The sequence below is a fragment of the Scyliorhinus torazame genome, chromosome 26, assembly GCF_047496885.1.
Source record: "Scyliorhinus torazame isolate Kashiwa2021f chromosome 26, sScyTor2.1, whole genome shotgun sequence".
Lineage (NCBI taxonomy): Eukaryota > Metazoa > Chordata > Chondrichthyes > Carcharhiniformes > Scyliorhinidae > Scyliorhinus > Scyliorhinus torazame.
Genome location: NC_092732.1, coordinates 23,161,146 through 23,182,913, shown reverse-complemented (window position 1 = coordinate 23,182,913; position 21,768 = coordinate 23,161,146). Strand labels below are relative to the sequence as shown.

Here is a 21,768-nt window from a genome sequence, read left to right as displayed (position 1 = left end):
AGTTTCCAAAGATTTGCGGGTTAGGTGGATTGGCCGTGCTAAATTGTCCCTTAGTGTCCAAAGATGTGCAGGTTAGGTGGATTGGCCGTGCTAAATTGTCCCTTAGTGACCAAAGATGTGCAGGTTAGGTGGATTGGCCGGGCTAAATTGCCCCTTAGTGTCCAAAGACGTGCAGGTTTGGTGGATTGGCCGTGCTAAATTGTCCCTTAGTGTCCAAAGATGTGCAGGTTAGGTGGATTGGCCGTGCTAAATTGTCCCCTAGTGTCCAAAGATGTGCGGGTTAGGTGAATTGGCCGTGCTAAATTGTCCCTTAGTGTCCAAAGACGTGCAGGTTTGGTGGATTGGCCATGCTAAATTGTCCCTTAGTGTCCAAAGATGTACAGGTTAGATGGATTGGCCGTGATAAATTGTCCCTTAGTGTCCAAAGATGTGCAGGTTAGGTGGATTGGCCGTGCTAAATTGCCCCTTAGTGTCCAAAGATGTGCAGGTTAGATGGATTGGCCGTGATAAATTGTCCCTTAGTGTCCAAAGATGTACAGGTTAGGTGGATTGGCCGTGCTAAATTGTCCCTTAGTGTCCAAAGACGTGCAGGTTTGGTGGATTGGCCATGCTAAATTGTCCCTTAGTGTCCAAAGATGTACAGGTTAGGTGGACTGGCCATGCTAAATTGCCCCTTAGTGTCCAAAGATGTGCAGGTTAGGTGGATTGGCCGTGCTAAATTGTCCCTTAGTGTCCAAAGATGTGCAGGTTAGGTGGATTGGCCGTGCTAAATTGCCCCTTAGTGTCCAAAGATGTGCAGGTTAGGTGGATTGGCCGTGCTAAATTGTCCCTTAGTGTCCAAAGATGTGCAGGTTAGATGGATTGGCCATGCTAAATTGTCCCTTAGTGTCCAAAGATGTACAGGTTAGGTGGAATGGCCGTGCTAAATTGTCCCTTGGTGTCCAAAGACGTGCAGGTTTGGTGGATTGGCCGTGCTAAATTGTCCCTTAGTGTCCAAAGATGTGCAGGTTAGATGGATTGGCCATGCTAAATTGTCCCTTAGTGTCCAAAGATGTACAGGTTAGGTGGACTGGCCATGCTAAATTGCCCCTTAGTGTCCAAAGATGTGCAGGTTAGGTGGATTGGCCGTGCTAAATTGTCCCTTAGTGTCCAAAGATGTGCAGGTTAGATGGATTGGCCGTGCAAAATTGTCCCTTAGTGTCCAAAGATGTGCAGGTTAGGTGGATTGGCCGTACTAAATTGTCCCTTAGTGTCCAAAGATGTGCAGGTTAGATGGATTGGCCGTGCAAAATTGTCCCTTAGTGTCCAAAGATGTGCAGGTTAGATGGATTGGCCATGCTAAATTGTCCCTTAGTGTCCAAAGATGTGCAGGTTAGGTGGATTGGCCGTGCTAAATTGTCCCTTAGTGTCCAAAGATGTACAGGTTAGATGGATTGGCCGTGCAAAATTGTCCCTTAGTGTCCAAAGATGTGCAGGTTAGATGGATTGGCCATGCTAAATTGTCCCTTAGTGTCCAAAGATGTGCAGGTTAGGTGGATTGGCCGTGCTAAATTGTCCCTTAGTGTCCAAAGATGTGCAGGTTAGATGGATTGGCCGTGCAAAATTGTCCCTTAGTGTCCAAAGATGTGCAGGTTAGATGGATTGGCCATGCTAAATTGTCCCTTAGTGTCCAAAGATGTGCAGGTTAGATGGATTGGCCATGCTAAATTGTCCCTTCGTGTCCAAAGATGTGCAGGTTAGGTGGATTGGCCGTGCTAAATTGTCCCTTAATGTGCAATGATGTGCGGGTTAGGTGGATTGGCCGTACTAAATTGTCCCTTAGTGTCCAAAGATGTGCAGGTTAGGTGGATTGGCCGTACTAAATTGTCCCTTAGTGTCCAAAGATGTGCAGGTTAGGTGGATTGGCCTTACTAAATTGTCCCTTAGTGTCCAAAGATGTGCAGGTTAGGTGGATTGGCCGTACTAAATTGTCCCTTAGTGTCCAAAGATGTGCAGGTTAGATGGATTGGCCGTGCTAAATTGTCCCTTAGTGTCCAAAGATGTGCAGGTTAGATGGATTGGCCGTGCTAAATTGTCCCTTAGTGTCCAACGATGTGCAGGTTAGGTGGATTGGCCGTGCTAAATTGCCCCTTAGTGTCCAAAGATGTGCAGGTTAGATGGATTGGCCGTGCTAAATTGTCCCTTAGTGTCTAAAGATGTGCAGATTAGGTAGGGCTATGGGGTTAGGGTGGGGGAGTGGGCCTAGGGAAGGGGCTCTTTCAGAGGGTCGGTGCAAACCCGATGGGCCGAATGGCCTCCTTCTACACAGTCGGGGTTCGATGGTCTGGCCTACATGTGATCCCAAAGCCTGTATGTGGTAGGTGACTTAACTCCCCCCAAGCAGTCCCTCAACGCCCTCCAAATGTGGCGACGGGCGCCCTGAGTTTTGGATGACAGCGCTAAGGGCAGACTTTGGAAAGTCGGGCCCGATGACGTCAGGGTTCACTGAAGAGATTCAAGGCGGAGTTCTGATCGACGAGGGGGTCGAGGAGGGGGAGGAACAGGCGGGAATGTGGAATTAAGGCCACAGTCCGTCTCTCTCAGCCTTCAGCGTACTTAGCCACCCCCAGGCGAGGAGGCGACGCAGTGTGCTTTATTAACCGTCCTGACCCGCCGCCCTCTTGGCTTGCGTTTCAGGATTGTGAAGGCCACGGAATCGTTGCAGAACTTCTCCCCGGCCGCAGGCCCTTCGTTCGACCACTTCCAGCTGGACATCGCCGGCGAGATGAAGCTTCTCAACAGCCTGCAGTTTGCCACAGGTCAGTGCGGAGGCCAGTGCGGCCTAGCGAGGCCTAAGGCCTAACCAACGAGCCCTGGCAAATCCTGCCTGCTCGAGGCAAAGATGTCACTGCGTGGGAAGCGGTTCAGAGATGGTTTCACAGGCTAACACCAGGAACGGGCGGGTTAACTGTGAGGAAAGGACAGAGGTTGTGCTTGTATCCGCTGGAGTTTAGAAGAGTGAGAGGCGAATCGATCAAAACTTTTAAGATCCTGAGGGGGTAATTGACTGGGTCGATGTGGAGAGGATGTTTCCTCTTGTGGGAGAATCGAGAACTCGGGGGTCACTGTTTAACGATAAGGGGGTCGCCCGTTTCAAACGGACAGGAGGAGAGATATTTTCCGGTGTCTGTGTTGTTTGGGTGTGAGGGGTTAATGGAGTGACTGGGCCATTCCGGTGTCTGTGTTGTTTGGGTGCGGTGTCTGCTGTTTGGTTGCGGTGTCTGTGTTGTTTGGGTGCGGTGTCTGTGTTGTTTGGGTGCGGTGTCTGTGTTGTTTGGGTGCGGTGTCTGTGTTGTTTGGGTGCGGTGTCTGTGTTGTTTGGGGGCGGTGTCTGTGTTGTTTGGGGGCGGTGTCAGTGTTGTTTGGGTGCGGTGTCTGTGTTGTTTGGGTGCGGTGTCTGTGTTTGGGTGCAGTGTCTGTGTTTGGGTGCAGTGTCTGTGTTGTTTGGGTGCGGTGTCTGTGTTGTTTGGGTGCGGTGTCTGTGTTGTTTGGGTGCGATGTCTGTGTTGGTTGGGTGCAGTGTCTGTGTTGTTTGGGTGCGGTGTCAGTGTTGTTTGGGTGCGGTGTTTGTGTTATTTGGGTGCGGTGTCTGTGTTGTTTGGGTGCCATGTCTGTTGATTGGGTGCAGTGTCTGTGTTATTTTGGTGCGGTGTCTGTGTTGTTTGGGTGCGGTGTCTGTGTTGTTCGGGTGCGGTGTCTGTGTTGTTCGGGTGCGGTGTCTGTTGTTTGGGTGCGATGTCAGTGTTGTTTGGGTGCGGTGTCTGTTGTTTGGGTGCGGTGTATGTGTTGTTTGGGTGCGGTGTCTGTTGTCTGGGTGCGGTGTCTGTGTTGTTTGGGTGCGGTGTCTGTTGTTTGGGTGCGGTGTCTGTGCTGTTTGGGTGCGGTGTCTGTGTTGTTTGGGTGCGGTGTCTGTGTTGTTTGGGTGCGGTGTCTGTGTTTGGGTGCGGTGTCTGTGTTGATTGGGTGCGGTGTCTGTGTTGTTCGGGTACGGTGTCTGTGTTGTTTGGGTGCGGTGTCTGTGTTGTTTGGGTGCGGTGTCTGTGTTGTTTGGGTGCGGTGTCTGTGTTGTTTGGGTGCGGTGTCTGTGTTGTTTGGGTGCGGTGTCTGTGTTGTTTGGGTGCGGTGCCTGTGTTGTTTGGGTGCGGTGTCTGTGTTGTTTGGGTGCGGTGTCTGTGTTGTTTGGGTGCGGTGTCTGTATGGTTTGGGTGCGGTGTCTGTGTTGTTTGGGTGCGGTGTCTGTGTTGTTTGGGTGCGGTGTCTCTGTTGTTTGGGTGCGGTGTCAGTGTTGTTTGGGTGCGGTGTCTGTGTTGTTTGGGTGCGGTGTCTGTGTTGTTTGGGTGCGGTGTCTGTGTTGATTGGGTGCGGTGTCTGTGTTGTTTGGGTGCGGTGTCTGTGTTGTTTGGGTGCGGTGTCTGTGTTGTTTGGGTGCGGTGTCTGTATTGATTGGGTGCGGTGCCTGTGTTGTTTGGGTGCGGTGTCGGTGTTGTTTGGGTGCGGTGTCTGTGTTGTTTGGGTGCGGTGTCTGTATTGATTGGGTGCGGTGTCTGTGTTGTTTGGGTGCGGTGTCTGTGTTGTTTGGGTGCGGTGTCTGTGTTGTTTGGGTGCGGTGTCTGTGTTGTTTGGGTGCGGTGTCTGTGTTGTTTGGGTGCGGTGTCAGTGTTGTTTGGGTGCGGTGTCTGTGTTGTTTGGGTACGGTGTCTGTATTGTTTGGGTTCGGTGTCTGTGTTGTTTGGGTGCGGTGTCTGTGTTGTTTGGGTGCGGTGTCTGTGTTTTTTGGGTGCGGTGTCAGTGTTGTTTGGATGCGGTGTCTGTGTTGTTTGGGTGCGGTGTCTGTGTTGTCTGGGTGCGGTGTCTGTATTGTTTGGGTGCGGTGTCTGTGTTGTTTGGGTGCGGTGTCTGTGTTGTTTGGGTGCGGTGTCTGTGTTGTTTGGGTGCGGTGTCTGTGTTGTTTGGGTGCGGTGTCTGTGTTGTTTGGGTGCGGTGTCAGTGTTGTTTGGGTGCGGTGTCTGTGTTGTTTGGGTGCGGTGTCTGTGTTGTTTGGGTGCGGTGTCTGTGTTGTTTGGGTGCGGTGTCTGTGTTGTTTGGGTGCGGTGTCAGTGTTGTTTGGATGCGGTGTCTGTGTTGTTTGGGTGCGGTGTCTGTGTTGTTTGGGTGCGGTGTCTGTTGTCTGGGTGCGGTGTCTGTATTGTCTGGGTGCGGTGTCTGTGTTGTTTGGGTGCGGTGTCTGTGTTGTTTGGGTGCGGTGTCTGTGTTGTTTGGGTGCGGTGTCTGTGTTGTTTGGGTGCGGTGTCTGTGTTGTTTGGGTGCGGTGTCAGTGTTGTTTGGGTGCGGTGTCTGTGTTGTTTGGGTGCGGTGTCTGTGTTGTTTGGGTCGGTGTCTGTGTTGTTTGGGTGCGGTGTCTGTGTTTTTTGGGTGCGGTGTCAGTGTTGTTTGGATGCGGTGTCAGTGTTGTTTGGATGCGGTGTCTGTGTTGTTTGGGTGCGGTGACAGTGTTGTTTGGGTTCGGTGTCTGTGTTGTCTGGGTGCGGTGTCTGTTGTTTGGGTGTGGTGTCTGTTGTTTGGGTGCGGTGTCTGTGTTGTCTGGGTGCGGTGTCTGTATTGTTTGGATGCGGTGTCTGTGTTGTTTGGGTGCGGTGTCTGTGTTGTCTGGGTGCGGTGTCTGTGTTGTTTGGGTGCGGTGTCTGTATTGTTTGGGTGAGGTGTCTGTGTTGTTTGGGTGCGGTGTCTGTATTGTTTGGGTGAGGTGTCTGTGTTGTTTGGGTTCGGTGTCTGTGTTGTTTGGGTGCGGTGTCTGTATTGTTTGGGTGCGGTGTCTGTGTTTTTTGGGTGAGGTTTCTGTGTTGTTTGGGTGCGGTGTCAGTGTTGTTTGGGTGCGGTGTCTGTGTTGTTTTGGTGCGGTGTCTGTATTGATTGGGTGCGGTGTCAGTGTTGTTTGGGTGTAGGGTCTGTTGTTTGGGTGCGGTGTCTGTGTTGTTTGGGTGCGGTGTCTGTGTTGTTTGGGTGCGGTTTCAGTTGTTTGGGTGCGGTGTCTGTGATGTTTGGGTGCGGTGTCTATGTTGTTTGGGTGCGGTGTCTGTGTTGTTTGGGTGCGGTTTCAGTGTTGTTTGGGTGCGGTGTCTGTGTTGTTTGGGTACGGTTTCAGTGTTGTTTGGGTGCGGTGTCTGTGATGTTTGGGTGCGGTGTCTGTGTTGTTTGGGTGTGGTGTCTGTGTTGTTTGGGTGCGGTGTCTGTGTTGTTTGGGTGCGGTGTCTGTGTTGTTTGGGTGCGGTTTCAGTGTTGTTTGGCTGCGGTATCTGTTGATTGGGTGCGGTGTCTGTGTTGTTTGGGTGCGGTGTCTGTGTTGTTTGGGTGCAGTGTCTGTTGTTTGGGTGCGGTGTCTGTGTTGTTTGGGTGCGGTGTCTGTGTTGTTTGGGTGCGGTGTCTGTGTTGTTTGGGTGCGGTGCCTGTGTTGTTTGGGTGCGGTGTCAGTGTTGTTTGGGTGCGGTGTCTGTGTTGTTTGGGTACGGTGTCTGTATTGTTTGGGTTCGGTGTCTGTGTTGTTTGGGTGCGGTGTCTGTGTTGTTAGGGTGCGGTGTCTGTGTTGTTTGGGTGCAGGGTCTGTTGTTTGGGTGCGGTGTCTGTGTTGTTTGGGTGCGGTTTCAGTGTTGTTTGGGTGCGGTGTCTGTGATGTTTGGGTGCGGTGTCTGTGTTGTTTGGGTGCGGTGTCTGTGTTGTTTGGGTGCGGTGTCTGTGTTGTTTGGGTGCGGTGTCTGTGTTGTTTGGGTGCGGTGTCTGTGTTGTTTGGGTGCGGTTTCAGTGTTGTTTGGCTGCGGTGTCTGTGTTGATTGGGTGCGGTGTCTGTGTTGTTTGGGTGCGGTGTCTGTGTTGTTTGGGTGCGGTGCCTGTGTTGTTTGGGTGCGGTGTCAGTGTTGTTTGGGTGCGGTGTCTGTGTTGTTTGGGTACGGTGTCTGTATTGTTTGGGTTCGGTGCCTGTGTTGTTTGGGTGCGGTGTCAGTGTTGTTTGGGTGCGGTGTCTGTGTTGTTTGGGTGCGGTGTCTGTGTTGTTTGGGTGCGGTGTCTGTGTTGTTTGGGTGCGGTGTCTGTGTTGTTTGGGTGCGGTGCCTGTTTTGTTTGGGTGCGGTGTCAGTGTTGTTTGGGTGCGGTGTCTGTGTTGTTTGGGTACGGTGTCTGTATTGTTTGGGTTCGGTGTCTGTGTTGTTTGGGTGCGGTGTCTGTGTTGTTTGGGTGCGGTGTCTGTTGTTTGGGTGCGGTGTCTGTGTTGTTTGGGTGCGGTGTCTGTGTTGTTTGGGTGCGGTGTCTGTGTTGTTTGGGTGCGGTGCCTGTGTTGTTTGGGTGCGGTGTCAGTGTTGTTTGGGTGCGGTGTCTGTGTTGTTTGGGTGCGGTGCCTGTGTTGTTTGGGTGCGGTGTCAGTGTTGTTTGGGTGCGGTGTCTGTGTTGTTTGGGTACGGTGTCTGTATTGTTTGGGTTCGGTGCCTGTGTTGTTTGGGTGCGGTGTCAGTGTTGTTTGGGTGCGGTGTCTGTGTTGTTTGGGTGCGGTGTCTGTGTTGTTTGGGTGCGGTGTCTGTGTTGTTTGGGTGCGGTGTCTGTGTTGTTTGGGTGCGGTGTCTGTGTTGTTTGGGTGCGGTGCCTGTGTTGTTTGGGTGCGGTGTCAGTGTTGTTTTGGTGCGGTGTCTGTGTTGTTTGGGTACGGTGTCTGTATTGTTTGGGTTCGGTGTCTGTGTTGTTTGGGTGCGGTGTCTGTGTTGTTTGGGTGCGGTGTCTGTGTTGTTTGGGTGCGGTGTCTCTGTTGTTTGGGTGCGGTGTCTGTGTTGTTTGGGTGCGGTGTCTGTGTTGTTTGGGTGCGGTGCCTGTGTTGTTTGGGTGCGGTGTCAGTGTTGTTTGGGTGCGGTGTCTGTGTTGTTTGGGTACGGTGTCTGTGTTGTTTGGGTGTGGTGTCTGTGTTGTTTGGGTGCGGTGTCTGTGTTGTTTGGGTGCGGTGTCTGTGTTGTTTGGGTGCGGTGTCTGTGTTGATCGGGTGCGGTGTCTGTGTTGTTTGGGTGCGGTGTCTGTGTTGTTTGGGTGCGGTGTCTGTGTTGTTTGGGTGCAGTGTCTGTTGTTTGGGTGCGGTGTCTGTGTTGTTTGGGTGCGGTGTCTGTGTTGTTTGGGTGCGGTGTCTGTGTTGTTTGGGTGCGGTGCCTGTGTTGTTTGGGTGCGGTGTCAGTGTTGTTTGGGTGCGGTGTCTGTGTTGTTTGGGTACGGTGTCTGTATTGTTTGGGTTCGGTGTCTGTGTTGTTTGGGTGCGGTGTCTGTGTTGTTAGGGTGCGGTGTCTGTGTTGTTTGGGTGCAGGGTCTGTTGTTTGGGTGCGGTGTCTGTGTTGTTTGTGTGCGGTTTCAGTGTTGTTTGGGTGCGGTGTCTGTGATGTTTGGGTGCGGTGTCTGTGTTGTTTGGGTGCGGTGTCTGTGTTGTTTGGGTGCGGTGTCTGTGTTGTTTGGGTGCGGTGTCTGTGTTGTTTGGGTGCGGTGTCTGTGTTGTTTGGGTGCGGTTTCAGTGTTGTTTGGCTGCGGTGTCTGTGTTGATTGGGTGCGGTGTCTGTGTTGTTTGGGTGCGGTGTCTGTGTTGTTTGGGTGCGGTGCCTGTGTTGTTTGGGTGCGGTGTCAGTGTTGTTTGGGTGCGGTGTCTGTGTTGTTTGGGTACGGTGCCTGTATTGTTTGGGTTCGGTGCCTGTGTTGTTTGGGTGCGGTGTCAGTGTTGTTTGGGTGCGGTGTCTGTGTTGTTTGGGTGCGGTGTCTGTGTTGTTTGGGTGCGGTGTCTGTGTTGTTTGGGTGCGGTGTCTGTGTTGTTTGGGTGCGGTGTCTGTGTTGTTTGGGTGCGGTGCCTGTGTTGTTTGGGTGCGGTGTCAGTGTTGTTTGGGTGCGGTGTCTGTGTTGTTTGGGTACGGTGTCTGTATTGTTTGGGTTCGGTGTCTGTGTTGTTTGGGTGCGGTGTCTGTGTTGTTTGGGTGCGGTGTCTGTGTTGTTTGGGTGCGGTGTCTCTGTTGTTTGGGTGCGGTGTCTGTGTTGTTTGGGTGCGGTGTCTGTGTTGTTTGGGTGTGGTGCCTGTGTTGTTTGGGTGCGGTGTCAGTGTTGTTTGGGTGCGGTGTCTGTGTTGTTTGGGTGCGGTGCCTGTGTTGTTTGGGTGCGGTGTCAGTGTTGTTTGGGTGCGGTGTCTGTGTTGTTTGGGTACGGTGTCTGTATTGTTTGGGTTCGGTGCCTGTGTTGTTTGGGTGCGGTGTCAGTGTTGTTTGGGTGCGGTGTCTGTGTTGTTTGGGTGCGGTGTCTGTGTTGTTTGGGTGCGGTGTCTGTGTTGTTTGGGTGCGGTGTCTGTGTTGTTTGGGTGCGGTGTCTGTGTTGTTTGGGTGCGGTGCCTGTGTTGTTTGGGTGCGGTGTCAGTGTTGTTTGGGTGCGGTGTCTGTGTTGTTTGGGTACGGTGTCTGTATTGTTTGGGTTCGGTGTCTGTGTTGTTTGGGTGCGGTGTCTGTGTTGTTTGGGTGCGGTGTCTGTGTTGTTTGGGTGCGGTGTCTCTGTTGTTTGGGTGCGGTGTCTGTGTTGTTTGGGTGCGGTGTCTGTGTTGTTTGGGTGCGGTGCCTGTGTTGTTTGGGTGCGGTGTCAGTGTTGTTTGGGTGCGGTGTCTGTGTTGTTTGGGTACGGTGTCTGTGTTGTTTGGGTTCGGTGTCTGTGTTGTTTGGGTGCGGTGTCTGTGTTGTTTGGGTGCGGTGTCTGTGTTGTTTGGGTGCGGTGTCTGTGTTGATTGGGTGCGGTGTCTGTGTTGTTTGGGTGCGGTGTCTGTGTTGTTTGGGTGCGGTGTCTGTGTTGTCTGGCTGCGGTGTCTGTATTGTTTGGGTGCGGAGTCTGTGTTGTTTGGGTGCGGTTTCTGTGTTGTTTGGGTGAGGTGTCTGTATTGTTTGGGTGCAGTGTCTGTGTTGTTTGGGTGAGGTGTCTGTATTGTTTGGGTGCAGTGTCTGTGTTGTTTGGGTGAGGTGTCTGTGTTGTTTGGGTGCGGTGTCAGTGTTGTTTGGGTGAAGTGTCTGTGTTGTATGGGTGCGGTGTCTGTGTTGTTTGGGTGATGTGTCTGTGTTGTTTGGGTGCGGTGTCAGTGTTGTTTGGGTGCGGTGTCTGTGTTGTTTGGGTGCGATGTCTGTGTTGTTTGGGTGCAGTGTCTGTGTTGTTTGGGTGCGGTGTTGTATGGGTGCGGTGTCTGTGTTGTATGGGTGCGGTGTCTGTGTTGTTTGGGTGAGGTGTCTGTGTTGTTTGGGTGCGGTGTCAGTGTTGTTTGGGTGCGGTGTCTGTGTTGTTTGGGTGCGATGTCTGTGTTGTTTGGGTGCGGTGTCTATGTTGTTTGGGTGCGATGTCTGTGTTGTTTGGGTGCGGTGTCAGTGTTGTTTGGGTGCGGTGTCTGTGTTGTTTGGGTGCGATGTCTGTGTTGTTTGGGTGCGGTGTCTGTGTTGTTTGGGTGAGGTGTCTGTGTTGTTTGGGTGCAGTGTCAGTGTTGTTTGGGTGCGGTGTCTGTGTTGTTTGGGTGCGGTGTCTGTGTTGTTTGGGTGCGGTGTCTGTTGTTTGGGTGCGGTGTCTGTGTTGTTTGGGTGCGGTGTCTGTGTTGTTTGGGTGCGGTGTCTGTGTTGTTTGGGTGCGGTGTCTGTGTTGTTTGGGTGAGGTGTCTGTGTTGTTTGGGTGCGGTGTCTGTGTTATTTTGGTGCGGTGTCTGTTGTTTGGGTCCGGTGACTGTGTTGTTTGGGTGCGATGTCTGTGTTGTTTGGGTGCGATGTCAGTGTTGTTTGGGTCCGGTGACTGTGTTGTTTGGGTGCGATGTCTGTGTTGTTTGGGTGCGTTGTCTGTGTTGTTTGGGTGCGGTGTCAGTGTTGTTTGTGTGCGGTGTCAGTGTTGTTTGGGTGAGGTGTCTATGTTGTATGGGTGCGGTTTCTGTGTTGTTTGGGTGAGGTGTCTGTATTGTTTGGGTGCAGTGTCTGTGTTGTTTGGGTGAGGTGTTTGGGTGCAGTGTCTGTGTTGTTTGGGTGAGGTGTCTCTGTTGTTTGGGTGCGGTGTCAGTGTTGTTTGGGTGAAGTGTCTGTGTTGTATGGGTGCGGTGTCTGTTGTTTGGGTGAGGTGTCTGTGTTGTTTGGGTGCGGTGTCAGTGTTGTTTGGGTGCGGTGTCTGTGTTGTTTGGGTGCGGTGTCTATGTTGTTTGGGTGCGGTGTTGTATGGGTGCGGTGTCTGTGTTGTATGGGTGCGGTGTCTGTGTTGTTTGGGTGAGGTGTCTGTGTTGTTTGGGTGCGGTGTCAGTGTTGTTTGGGTGCGGTGTCTGTGTTGTTTGGGTGCGATGTCTGTGTTGTTTGGGTGCGGTGTCTATGTTGTTTAGGTGCGATGTCTGTGTTGTTTGGGTGCGGTGTCAGTGTTGTTTGGGTGCGGTGTCTGTGTTGTTTGGGTGCGATGTCTGTGTTGTTTGGGTGCGGTGTCTGTGTTGTTTGGGTGAGGTGTCTGTGTTGTTTGGGTGCGGTGTCTGTGTTGTTTGGGTGCGGTGTCTGTGTTGTTTGGGTGCGGTGTCTGTTGTTTGGGTGCGGTGTCTGTTGTTTGGGTGCGGTGTCTGTGTTGTTTGGGTGCGGTGTCTGTGTTGTTTGGGTGCGGTGTCTGTGTTGTTTGGGTGCGGTGTCAGTGTTGTTGGGGTGAGGTGTCTGTGTTGTTTGGGTGCGGTGTCTGTGTTGTTTGGGTGCGATGTCAGTGTTGTTCGGGTGCGGTGTCTGTGTTGTTTGGGTGCGGTGTCTGTGTTGTTTGGGTGCGGTGTCAGTGTTGTTTGGGCGCGATGTCTGTGTTGTTTGGGTGCGGTGTCAATGTTGTTTGCGTGAGGTGTCTGTGTTGTTTGGGTGCGGTGTCAGTGTTGTTTGGGTGAGGTGTCTGTGTTGTTTGGGTGCGGTGTCAGTGTTGTTTGGGTGAGGTGTCAGTGTTGTTTGGGTGAGGTGTCTGTGTTGTTTGGGTGCAATGTCAGTGTTGTTTGGGTGCGGTGTCTGTGTTGTTTGGGTGCGGTGTCTGTGTTGTTTGGGTGCGGTGTCTGTGTTGTCTGGGTGCGGTGTCTGTATTGTTTGGGTGCGGTGTCTGTGTTGTTTGGGTGCGGTGTCTGTGTTGTTTGGGTGCGGTGTCTGTGTTGTTTGGGTGCCGTGTCTGTGTTGTTTGGGTGCGGTGTCTGTGTTGTTTTGGTGCGGTGTCTGTTGTTTGGGTGCGATGTCTGTGTTGTTTGGGTGCGGTGTCAGTGTTGTTTGGGTGAGGTGTCTGTGTTGTTTGGGTGCGGTGTCTGTGTTGTTTGGGTGCGGTGTCAGTGTTGTTTGTGTGCGGTGTCAGTGTTGTTTGGGTGAGGTGTCTGTGTTGTATGGGTGCGGTTTCTGTGTTGTTTGGGTGAGGTGTCTGTATTGTTTGGGTGCAGTGTCTGTGTTGTTTGGGTGAGGTGTCTGTGTTGTTTGGGTGCGGTGTCAGTGTTGTTTGGGTGAGGTGTCAGTGTTGTTTGGGTGAGGTGTCTGTGTTGTTTGGGTGCGGTGTCAGTGTTGTTTGGGTGAAGTGTCTGTGTTGTATGGGTGCAGTGTCTGTGTTGTTTGGGTGCGGTGTCTGTGTTGTTTGGGTGAGGTGTCTGTGTTGTTTGGGTGCGGTGTCAGTGTTGTTTGGGTGAGGTGTCTGTGTTGTTTGGGTGCGGTGTCAGTGTTGTTTGGGTGCGGTGTCTGTGTTGTTTGGATGCGATGTCTGTGTTGTTTGGGTGCGGTGTCTGTGTTGTTTGGGTGCGGTGTCTGTATTGTTTGGGTGCGGTGTCTGTGTTGTTTGGGTGCGGTGCCTGTGTTGTTTGGGTGCGATGTCTGTGTTGTTTGGGTGAGGCGTCTGTGTTGTTTGGGTGCGGTGTCAGTGTTGTTTGGGTGCGGTGTCTGTGTTGTTTGGGTGCGGTGTCTGTGTTGTTTGGGTGCGGTGTCTGTGTTGTTTTGGTGCGGTGTCTGTGTCGTTTGGGTGCGGTGTCAGTGTTGTTTGGGTGCGGTGTCTGTGTTGTTTGGGTGCGATGTCTGTGGTGTTTGGGTGCGGTGTCTGTGTTATTTGGGTGCGATGTCTGTGTTGTTTGGGTGAGGTGTCTGTGTTGTTTGGGTGCGGTGTCAGTGTTGTTTGGGTGCGGTGTCTGTGTTGTTTGGGTGCGGTGCCTGTGTTGTTTGGGTGCGATGTCTGTGTTGTTTGGGTGAGGTGCCTGTGTTGTTTGGGTGCGGTGTCAGTGTTGTTTGGGTGCGGTGTCTGTGTTGTTTGGGTGCGGTGTCTGTGTTGTTTGGGTGCGGTGTCTGTGTTGTTTTGGTGCGGTGTCTGTGTTGTTTGGGTGCGGTGTCAGTGTTGTTTGGGTGCGGTGTCTGTGTTGTTTGGGTGCGGTGTCAGTGTTGTTTGGGTGCGGTGCCTGTGTTTGGGTGCGATGTCTGTGTTGTTTGGGTGCGGTGGCTGTGTTGTTTGGGTGAGGTGTCTGTTGTTTGGGTGCGGTGTCAGTGTTGTTTAGGTGCGGTGTCTGTGTTGTTTGGGTGCGGTGTCTGTGTTGTTTGGGTGCGGTGTCTGTGTTGTTTGGGTGCGGTGTCTGTGTTGTTTGGGTGCGGTGTCTGTGTTGTTTGGGTGCGGTGTCTGTGTTGTCTGGGTGCGGTGTCTGTATTGTTTGGGTGCGGTGTCTGTGTTATTTGGGTGCGGTGTCAGTGTTGTTTGGGTGCGGTGTCTGTGTTGTTTGGGTGCGGTGTCTGTGTTGATTGGGTGCGGTGTCTGTGTTGATTGGGTGCGGTGTCTGTGTTGTTTGGGTGCGGTGTCTGTGTTGTTTGGGTGCGGTGTCTGTGTTGTTTGGGTGCGGTGTCTGTGTTGATTGGGTGCGGTGTCTATTGTTTGGGTCCGGTGTCTGTGTTGTTTGGGTGCGATGTCTGTGTTGTTTGGGTGCAGTATCTGTGTTGTTTGGGTGCGGTGTCAGTGTTGTTTGGGTGCGGTGTCAGTGTTGTTTGGGTGCGGTGTCTGTGTTGTTTGGGTGCGGTGTCTGTGTTTGGGTGCGGTGTCTCTGTTGTTTGGGTGCGGTGTCTGTGTTGTTTGGGTGCGATGTCTGTGTTGTTTGGGTGCGGTGTCTGTGTTGTTTGGGTGCGGTGTCTGTGTTGTTTGGGTGCAGTGTCTGTGTTGTTTGGGTGCGGTGCCTGTGTTGTTTGGGTGCGGTGTCTGTATTGTTTGGGTGCGGTGTCTGTGTTGTTTGGGTGCGGTGTCTGTGTTGTTTGGGTGCGGTGTCTGTATTGTTTGGGTGCGGTGTCAGTGTTGTTTGGGTGCGGTGTCTGTGTTGTTTGGGTGCGGTGTCTGTGTTGTCTGGGTGCGGTGTCAGTGTTGTTTGGGTGCGGTGTCTGTGTTGTTTGGGTGCGGTGTCTGTATTGTTTGGGTGCGGTGTCTGTGTTGTTTGGGTGCGGTGTCTGTATTGTTTGGGTGCGGTGTCAGTGTTGTTTGGGTGCGGTGTCTGTATTGTTTGGGTGCGGTGTCTGTGTTGTATGGGTGCGGTGTCTGTGTTGTTTGGGTGAGGTGTCTGTGTTGTTTGGGTGCGGTGTCTGTGTTGTTTGGGTGCGGTGTCTGTATTGTTTGGGTGCGGTGTCAGTGTTGTTTGGGTGCGGTGTCTGTGTTGTTTGGGTGCGGTGTCTGTATTGTTTGGGTGCGGTGTCTGTGTTGTATGGGTGCGGTGTCTGTGTTGTTTGTGTGCGGTGTCTGTGTTGTTTGGGTGCGGTGTCTGTCTTGTTAGGGTGCGATGTCTGTGTTGTTTGGGTGCGGTGTCTGTATTGTTTGGGTGCGGTTTCAGTGTTGTTTGGGTGCGGTGTCTGTGTTGTTTGGGTGCGGTGTCTGTATTGTTTGGGTGCGGTGTCTGTGTTGTATGGGTGCGGTGTCTGTGTTGTTTGTGTGCGGTGTCTGTGTTGTTTGGGTGCGGTGTCTGTCTTGTTAGGGTGCGATGTCTGTGTTGTTTGGGTGCGGTGTCTGTGTTGTTTGGGTGCGGTGTCTGTGTTGTCTTGGTGCGGTGTCTGTGTTGTTTGGGTGCGGTGTCTGTGTTGTTTGGGTGCGGTGTCTGTGTTGTTTGGGTGCGGTGTCTGTTGTTTGGGTTCGGTGTCTGTGTTGTCTGCGTGCGGTGTCTGTATTGTTTGGGTGCGGTGTCAGTGTTGTTTGGGTACGGTGTCTGTGTTGTTTGGGTGCGGTGTCTGTGTTGTTTGGGTGCGGTGTCTGTGTTGTTTGGGTGCGGTGTCTGTGTTGTTTGGGTGCGGTGTCTGTGTTGTTTGGGTGCGGTGTCTGTGTTGTTTGGGTGCGGTGTCTGTTGTTTGGGTGCGGTGTCTGTGTTGTTTGGGTGCAATGTCAGTGTTGTTCGGGTGCGGTGTCTGTGTTGTTTGGGTGCGGTGTCAGTATTGTTTGGGTGCGGTGTCTGTGTTGTTTGGGTGCGGTGTCTGTTGTTTGGGTGCGGTGTCTGTGTTGTTTGGGTGCGGTGTCTGTGTTGTTTGGGTGCGGTGTCTGTGTTGTTTGGGTGCGGTGTCTGTTGTTTGGGTGCGGTGTCTGTGTTTTGGTGCGGTGTCTGTGTTGTTTGGGTGCGGTGTCAGTGTTGTTTGGGTGCGGTGTCAGTGTTGTTTGGGTGCGGTGTCTGTATTGTTTGGGTCCGGTGTCTGTGTTGTTTGGGTGCGGTGTCTGTGTTTTTTGGGTTCGGTGTCTGTGTTGTCTGGGTGCGGTGTCTGTGTTGTTTGGGTGCGGTGTCTGTGTTGTTTGGGTGCGGTGTCTGTGTTGTTTGGGTGCGGTGTCTGTGTTGTTTGGGTGAGGTGTCTGTGTTGTTTGGGTGCGGTGTCAGTGTTGTTTGGGTGCGGTGTCTGTGTTGTTTGGGTACGGTGTCTGTTGTTTGGGTGCGGTGTCTGTGTTGTTTGGGTGCGGTGTCTGTGTTTGGGTGCGGTGTCTGTGTTGTTTGGGTGCGGTGTCTGTGTTGTTTGGGTGCGGTGTCAGTGTTGATTGGGTGCGGTGTCTGTGTTGTTTGGGTTCGGTGTCTGTGTTGTTTGGGTACGGTGTCTGTTGTTTGGGTGCGGTGTCTGTGTTGTTTGGGTGCGGTGTCTGTATTGTTTGGGTGCGGTGTCTGTGTTGTTTGGGTGCGGTGTCTGTGTTGTTTGGGTGCGGTGTCTGTATTGTTTGGGTGCGGTGTCAGTGTTGTTTGGGTGCGGTGTCTGTGTTGTTTGGGTGCGGTGTCTGTGTTGTCTGGGTGCGGTGTCAGTGTTGTTTGGGTGCGGTGTCTGTGTTGTTTGGGTGCGGTGTCTGTATTGTTTGGGTGCGGTGTCTGTGTTGTTTGGGTGCGGTGTCTGTATTGTTTGGGTGCGGTGTCAGTGTTGTTTGGGTGCGGTGTCTGTATTGTTTGGGTGCGGTGTCTGTGTTGTATGGGTGCGGTGTCTGTGTTGTTTGGGTGAGGTGTCTGTGTTGTTTGGGTGCGGTGTCTGTGTTGTTTGGGTGCGGTGTCTGTATTGTTTGGGTGCGGTGTCAGTGTTGTTTGGGTGCGGTGTCTGTATTGTTTGGGTGCGGTGTCTGTGTTGTATGGGTGCGGTGTCTGTGTTGTTTGTGTGCGGTGTCTGTGTTGTTTGGGTGCGGTGTCTGTCTTGTTAGGGTGCGATGTCTGTGTTGTTTGGGTGCGGTGTCTGTGTTGTTTGGGTGCGGTGTCTGTGTTGTCTTGGTGCGGTGTCTGTGTTGTTTGGGTGCGGTGTCTGTGTTGTTTGGGTGCGGTGTCTGTGTTGTTTGGGTGCGGTGTCTGTTGTTTGGGTTCGGTGTCTGTGTTGTCTGCGTGCGGTGTCTGTATTGTTTGGGTGCGGTGTCAGTGTTGTTTGGGTGCGGTGTCTGTGTTGTTTGGGTGCGGTGTCTGTGTTGTTTGGGTGCGGTGTCTGTGTTGTTTGGGTGCGGTGTCTGTGTTGTTTGGGTGCGGTGTCTGTGTTGTTTGGGTGCGGTGTCTGTTGTTTGGGTGCGGTGTCTGTGTTGTTTGGGTGCAATGTCAGTGTTGTTCGGGTGCGGTGTCTGTGTTGTTTGGGTGCGGTGTCTGTGTTGTTTGGGTGCGGTGTCAGTGTTGTTTGGGTGAGGTGTCTGTGTTGTTTGGGTGAGGTGTCTGTGTTGTTTGGGTGAGGTGTCTGTGTTGTTTGGGTGCGGTGTCAGTGTTGTTTGGGTGAGGTGTCTGTGTTGTTTGGGTGCGGTGTCAGTGTTGTTTGGGTGAGGTGTCAGTGTTGTTTGGGTGAGGTGTCTGTGTTGTTTGGGTGCGATGTCAGTGTTGTTTGGGTGCGGTGTCTGTGTTGTTTGGGTGCGGTGTCTGTGTTGTTTGGGTGCGGTGTCTGTGTTGTCTGGGTGCGGTGTCTGTATTGTTTGGGTGCGGTGTCTGTGTTGTTTGGGTGCGGTGTCTGTGTTGTTTGGGTCCGGTGTCTGTGTTGTTTGGGTGCGATGTCTGTGTTGTTTGGGTGCGGTGTCTGTGTTGTTTGGGTGCGGTGTCTGTGTTGTTTTGGTGCGGTGTCTGTGTTGTTTGGGTGCGGTGTCAGTGTTGTTTGGGTGCGGTGTCTGTGTTGTTTGGGTGCGATGTCTGTGTTGTTTGGGTGCGGTGTCTGTGTTGTTTGGGTGCGATGTCTGTGTTGTTTGGGTGCGGTGTCTGTGTTGTTTGGGTGCGGTGTCTGTGTTGTTTGGGTGAGGTGTCTGTGTTGTTTGGGTGCGGTGTCAGTATTGTTTGGGTGCGGTGTCTGTGTTGTTTGGGTGCGGTGTCTGTTGTTTGGGTGCGGTGTCTGTGTTGTTTGGGTGCGGTGTCTGTGTTGTTTGGGTGCGGTGTCTGTGTTGTTTGGGTGCGGTGTCTGTTGTTTGGGTGCGGTGTCTGTGTTTTGGTGCGGTGTCTGTGTTGTTTGGGTGCGGTGTCAGTGTTGTTTGGGTGCGGTGTCAGTGTTGTTTGGGTGCGGTGTCTGTATTGTTTGGGTCCGGTGTCTGTGTTGTTTGGGTGCGGTGTCTGTGTTTTTTGGGTTCGGTGTCTGTGTTGTCTGGGTGCGGTGTCTGTGTTGTTTGGGTGCGGTGTCTGTGTTGTTTGGGTGCGGTGTCTGTGTTGTTTGGGTGCGGTGTCTGTGTTGTTTGGGTGAGGTGTCTGTGTTGTTTGGGTGCGGTGTCAGTGTTGTTTGGGTGCGGTGTCTGTGTTGTTTGGGTACGGTGTCTGTTGTTTGGGTGCGGTGTCTGTGTTGTTTGGGTGCGGTGTCTGTGTTTGGGTGCGGTGTCTGTGTTGTTTGGGTGCGGTGTCTGTGTTGTTTGGGTGCGGTGTCAGTGTTGTTTGGGTGCGGTGTCTGTGTTGTTTGGGTGCAGTGTCTGTGTTGTTTGGGTACGGTGTCTGTTGTTTGGGTGCGGTGTCTGTGTTGTTTGGGTGCGGTGTCTGTGTTTGGGTGAGGTGTCAGTGTTGTTTGGGTGAGGTGTCTGTGTTGTTTGGGTGCGGTGTCTGTGTTGTTTGGGTACGGTGTCTGTTGTTTGGGTGAGGTGTCTGTGTTGTTTGGGTACGGTGTCTGTTGTTTGGGTGAGGTGTCAGTGTTGTTTGGGTGAGGTGTCTGTGTTGTTTGGGTACGGTGTCTGTTGTTCGGGTGCGGTGTCTGTGTTGTTTGGGTACGGTGTCTGTTGTTTGGGTGAGGTGTCAGTGTTGTTTGGGTGAGGTGTCTGTGTTGTTTGGGTGCGGTGTCTGTGTTGTTTGGGTCCGGTGTCTGTGTTGTTTGGGTGCGGTGTCTGTGTTGTTTGGGTGCGGTGTCTGTGTTGTTTGGGTGCGGTGTCTGTGTTGTTTGGGTGCGGTGTCAGTGTTGTTTGGGTCCGGTGTCTGTATTGTTTGGGTCCGGTGTCTGTGTTGTTTGGGTGCGGTGTTGTTTGGGTGCGGTGTCTGTGTTGTTTGGGTGCGGTGTCTGTGTTGTTTGGGTGCGGTGTCTGTGTTGTTTGGGTGCGGTGTCAGTGTTGTTTGGGTCCGGTGTCTGTATTGTTTGGGTCCGGTGTCTGTGTTGTTTGGGTGCGGTGTCAGTGTTGTCTGGGTGCGGTGTCTGTGTTGTTTGGGTGCGGTGTCTGTGTTGTTTGGGTGCGGTGTCTGTGTTGTTTGGGTGCGATGTCAGTGTTGTTTGGGTGAGGTGTCTGTGTTGTTTGGGTGCGGTGTCTGTGTTGTTTGGGTGCGGTGTCTGTGTTGTTTGGGTGCGGTGTCTGTGTTGTTTGGGTGCGGTGTCTGTATTGTTTGGGTGCGGTGTCAGTGTTGTTTGGGTGCGGTGTCTGTGTTGTTTGGGCGTCAGTGGTTATTGGAGTGACTGGGCCATTCTTTCTCACCCAGCCCCCGGAGCCCCGGTCATCGACACCCAGCGGACCTACGCCTACGACCAGATCTACCTGTGTTGGCGGCTACCCAAGGACTCTGCAGCGGCCTGGCATTATGAGGTGGAGTTTCGCCAGGCCGACCACCCTCCCAAAGGCCCCCGCCGCTGGCAGAGGATCGAGGAGGTGCGGGGGACGGGCACAGCTGTCGGACATCTGGACATGGACCGTGTGTACGCTCTGCGAGTGCGCGGCTTCAACAAGGCAGGACACGGAGAGTACAGCGAGGAGATCTACCTCCGCAGCCCGCCCGCGCCAGGTAAGCAACATCATCGCGGAAGAACGTCTGTCAGTACAGGTAGTTAGATACAGAGTAAAGCTCCCTCGACACTGTCCCCATCAAACACTCCCAGGACAGGTACTGCAAAGGGTTAGATACAGAGTAAAGCTCCCTCTACACTGTCCCCATCAAACATTCCCAGGACAGGTACAGCACGGGGTTAGATACAGAGTAAAACTCCCTCCACACTGTCCCCATCAAACACTCCCAGGACTGGTACAGCACGGGGTTAGATACAGAGTAAAGCTCCCTCTACACTGTCCCCATCAAACACTCCCAGGACAGGTACAGCACGGGGTGAGATACAAAGTAAAGCTCCCGCTACACTGTCCCCATCAAACACTCCCAGGACAGGTACACCACGGGGTGAGATACAGAGTAAAGCTCCCTCTACACTGTCCCCATCAAACACTCGCAGGACTGGTACAGCACGGGGTTAGATACAGAGTAAAGCTCCCTCTACACTGTCGCCATCAAACACTCCCAGGACAGGAACAGCACGGGGTTAGATACAGAGAAAAGCTACCTCTACACTGTTCCCATCAAACACTCCCAGGACAGGTATAGCACGGGGTTAGATACAGAGTAAAGCTCCCTCTACACTGTCCCCATCAAACACTCCCAGGACAGGTACAGCACGGGGTTAGATACAGAGTAAAGTTCCCTCCACACTGTCCCCATCAAACACTCCCAGGACAGGTACAGCACGAGGTTAGATACAGAGTAAAGCTCCCTCTACACTGTCCCCATCAAACACTCCCAGGCCTGGTACAGCACGGGGTTAGATACAGAGTAAAGCTCCCTCTACACTGTCCCCATCCAACACCCAGGACAGGTACAGCACGGGGTTAGATACAGAGTAAACCTCCTTCTACACTGTCCCCATCAAACACTCCCAGGACAGGTACAGCACGGGGTTAGATACAGATTAAAGCTCCCTCTACACTGTCCCCATCAAACACTCCCAGGACAGGAACAGCACAGGGTTAGATACAGAGTAAAGCTCCCTCTACACTGTCCCCATCAAACATTCCCAGGACAGGTACAGCACGGGGTTAGATACAGAGAAAAGCTCCCTCTACACTGTCCCCATCAAACACTCCCAGGACTGGTACAGCACGGGGTTAGATGCAGAGTAAAGCTCCCTCTACACTGTCCCCATCAAACACTCCCAGGACAGGTACAGCACGGGGTTAGATACAGAGTAAAGCTCCCTCTATACTGTCCCCATCAAACACTCCCAGGACAGGTACAGCATGGGGTTTGATACAGAGTAAAGCTCCCGCTACACTGTCCCCATCAAACATTCCCAGGACAGGTACAGCACCGGGTTAGATACAGAGTAAAGCTCCCTCTACACTGTCCCCATCAAACACTCCCAGGACAGGTACAGCACGGGGTTAGATACAGAGCAATGCTCCCTCTACACTGTCCCCATCAAACACTCCCAGGACAGGTACAGCACGGGGTTAGATACAGAGTAAAGCTCCCTCTACACTGTCCCCATCAAACACTCCCAGGACAGGTACAGCACGGGGTTAGATGCAGAGTAAAGCTCCCTCTACACTGTCCACATCAAACACTCGCAGGACAGGTACAGCACGGGGTTAGATACAGAGTAAAGCTCCCTCTACACTGTCGCCATCAAACACTCCCAGGACAGGAACAGCACGGGGTTAGATACAGATTAAAGCTCCCTCTACACTGTCCCCATCAAACACTCCCAGGACAGGTACAGCACGGGGTTAGATACAGAGTTAAGCTCCCTCTACACTGTCGCCATCAAACACTCCCAGGACAGGTACAGCACGGAGTTAGATACAGAGTAAAGTTCCCTCCACACTGTCCCCATCAAACACTCCCAGGACAGGTACAGCACGGGGTTAGATACAGAGTAAAGCTCCCTCTACACTGTCCCCATCAAACACTCCCAGGACAGGTACAGCACGCGGTTAGGTACAGAGTAAAACTCCCTCTACACTGTCCCCATCAAACACTCCCAGGACTTGTACAGCACGGGGTTAGATACAGAGAAAAGCTCCCTCTACACTGTCCCCATCAAACACTCCCAGGAC

The 21,768-nt window shown here is 52.8% G+C and overlaps 1 protein-coding gene across 1 annotated transcript in view; it reads left to right on the top strand.

Annotated features, from left to right (window-relative positions):
- The first annotated feature begins 2,654 nt into the window (after positions 1 to 2,654).
- The window catches only part of LOC140402847 (tripartite motif-containing protein 46-like), a 38,023-nt gene continuing 18,909 nt past the window's right edge, over positions 2,655 to 21,768 (top strand). Inside the window, exons 1-2 of the mRNA XM_072490471.1 lie at positions 2,655 to 2,798; positions 19,373 to 19,672. Coding sequence (XP_072346572.1) covers positions 2,765 to 2,798; positions 19,373 to 19,672 — 334 coding nt within the window. The 5' untranslated portion in view covers positions 2,655 to 2,764. The remainder of the gene's footprint in view (positions 2,799 to 19,372; positions 19,673 to 21,768) is intronic.